General features: G+C 38.5%; 1 protein-coding gene across 1 annotated transcript in view; it reads right to left on the minus strand.

The window, feature by feature from the left end:
• Positions 1-2: 2 nt before the first annotated feature.
• The window catches only part of IFRD1 (interferon related developmental regulator 1), a gene marked incomplete at its 3' end in the record, with an annotated part of 22,179 nt that continues 20,726 nt past the window's right edge, over positions 3-1,455 (minus strand). Inside the window, exon 9 of the mRNA XM_007945022.1 lies at positions 3-83. Within this exon, the coding sequence (XP_007943213.1) occupies positions 3-83 (81 nt within the window). The remainder of the gene's footprint in view (positions 84-1,455) is intronic.

Genomic DNA, 1,455 nt, shown 5'->3' on the forward strand with positions numbered 1-1,455 from the left:
TCATAGGTGTGTTTTTTGACCCAACAATCAATATACATGCGTTCAGGACCAAATTTAACAGTTTCTGTTGGAAAATCCCGTTCCTAGCCAGGAGAAGAAGAACCAAAATTATAAGTGATATGAAAATGGCCTAATACATAACGTAAACACAATTTCTAAGTAGACATATAAATGTTAAGATAGATGAATAAAATTAGTTAAATTGATATCTCCACACCTGAGATGTGAGCAGACTTAAAAGTCCTGCTCTACATGTTAGAGGGTAGAATTTGTCCAGTTGTGGGGGACTGAAGGCACAACAGAGTTGGGAGGAATCTTAACAGTAAAATTATTGTAGTAAGTTCTCTTTTTTAATTTCACTTTATTCACAACAAACGTGAAAAAGAATGAAACATTTGTATTGGTCTGGGATGGAGGAGGTTTGCAGGACAGGTCAGAAAGACAAGATGCCACCATATTGCAGTGGTGAAGTGACAGGCAGCACGGATCTAGGAAAGGAAGTGAACACAAAACACAGACAAAAGACAGACCCAGCAAACAAAGGTCAAAGAGTTGGTTTACAAAGAAAATGAGAGGAAACACCCAGGTTGAAGATTTCATAGATGGAAGAATTATGTCAGAATCAATTCCTGAGGCATTACCAATAGCCATAGGAGAATGGTCCCAATGGAACTGGAAGTAAATATCACTGGAACAAACAAAGTTCGGTTTTTCAAATGGACAAAGAAGTCACCCAAAATAGAGGCAGGACTTGGTTTGAAGACAAAAACTGGTTGCTCAAAACCAAAGACTCCATGAAGAAACTAGTCTACAGGCCTAACAGCCACAGCAACCACAACCTCATCTATCCTGAAACCACAGAACCAGCTGGTGCCTGGCTTCCAATGATGACTGTTCTCACTAGGGACACAACTGCTAGTCCCAGATAGGACGAGAGAAAAATGTAGAACAAAACTCAAATTCTTAAACAAGATAAACTTACTGGATTGGTGGAAATTAAAGGAACCCTCTCCAAGACTACAGCTCTGAGATACCCTTTAAACTTTATACTGAAACCACACCCAGAGGTCATTTGTCAGCTGAGTAACAGATTGGTTCATAAAATAAACAGTATCACTCAGGAGAACTGTGCTCCTTCAAAAAAATAAGGCCAAAAGGTCAACATTTACCCTAAAACAAAGATAAGAAGGTAAGGTGGGGGAGCAGAAAAGCTCGATTAATGGACATGGAACAACCAGAACAGAAATAAGGAGAATGCTGACACATTGTGAAAAACGTAATCAATGTCACTGAATACTATATATAGAAATTGGTAACTGGGAAAGGATATGCTTCTACCAAAAACACAATAAAATACTATAATTAAAAGAAAAAAAAGCTGGTTGTTCTATTCTTTGATGAATCCTAAGTATGGACAAGTAATAAGGAAGGGGGTAGTGGCAGTCACAGGGTGGC

This window comes from Orycteropus afer, unplaced genomic scaffold (genome assembly GCF_000298275.1).
Source record: "Orycteropus afer afer isolate SDZICR_OR568_19922 unplaced genomic scaffold, OryAfe1.0 scaffold00007, whole genome shotgun sequence".
Taxonomy (NCBI): Eukaryota; Metazoa; Chordata; class Mammalia; order Tubulidentata; family Orycteropodidae; genus Orycteropus; species Orycteropus afer.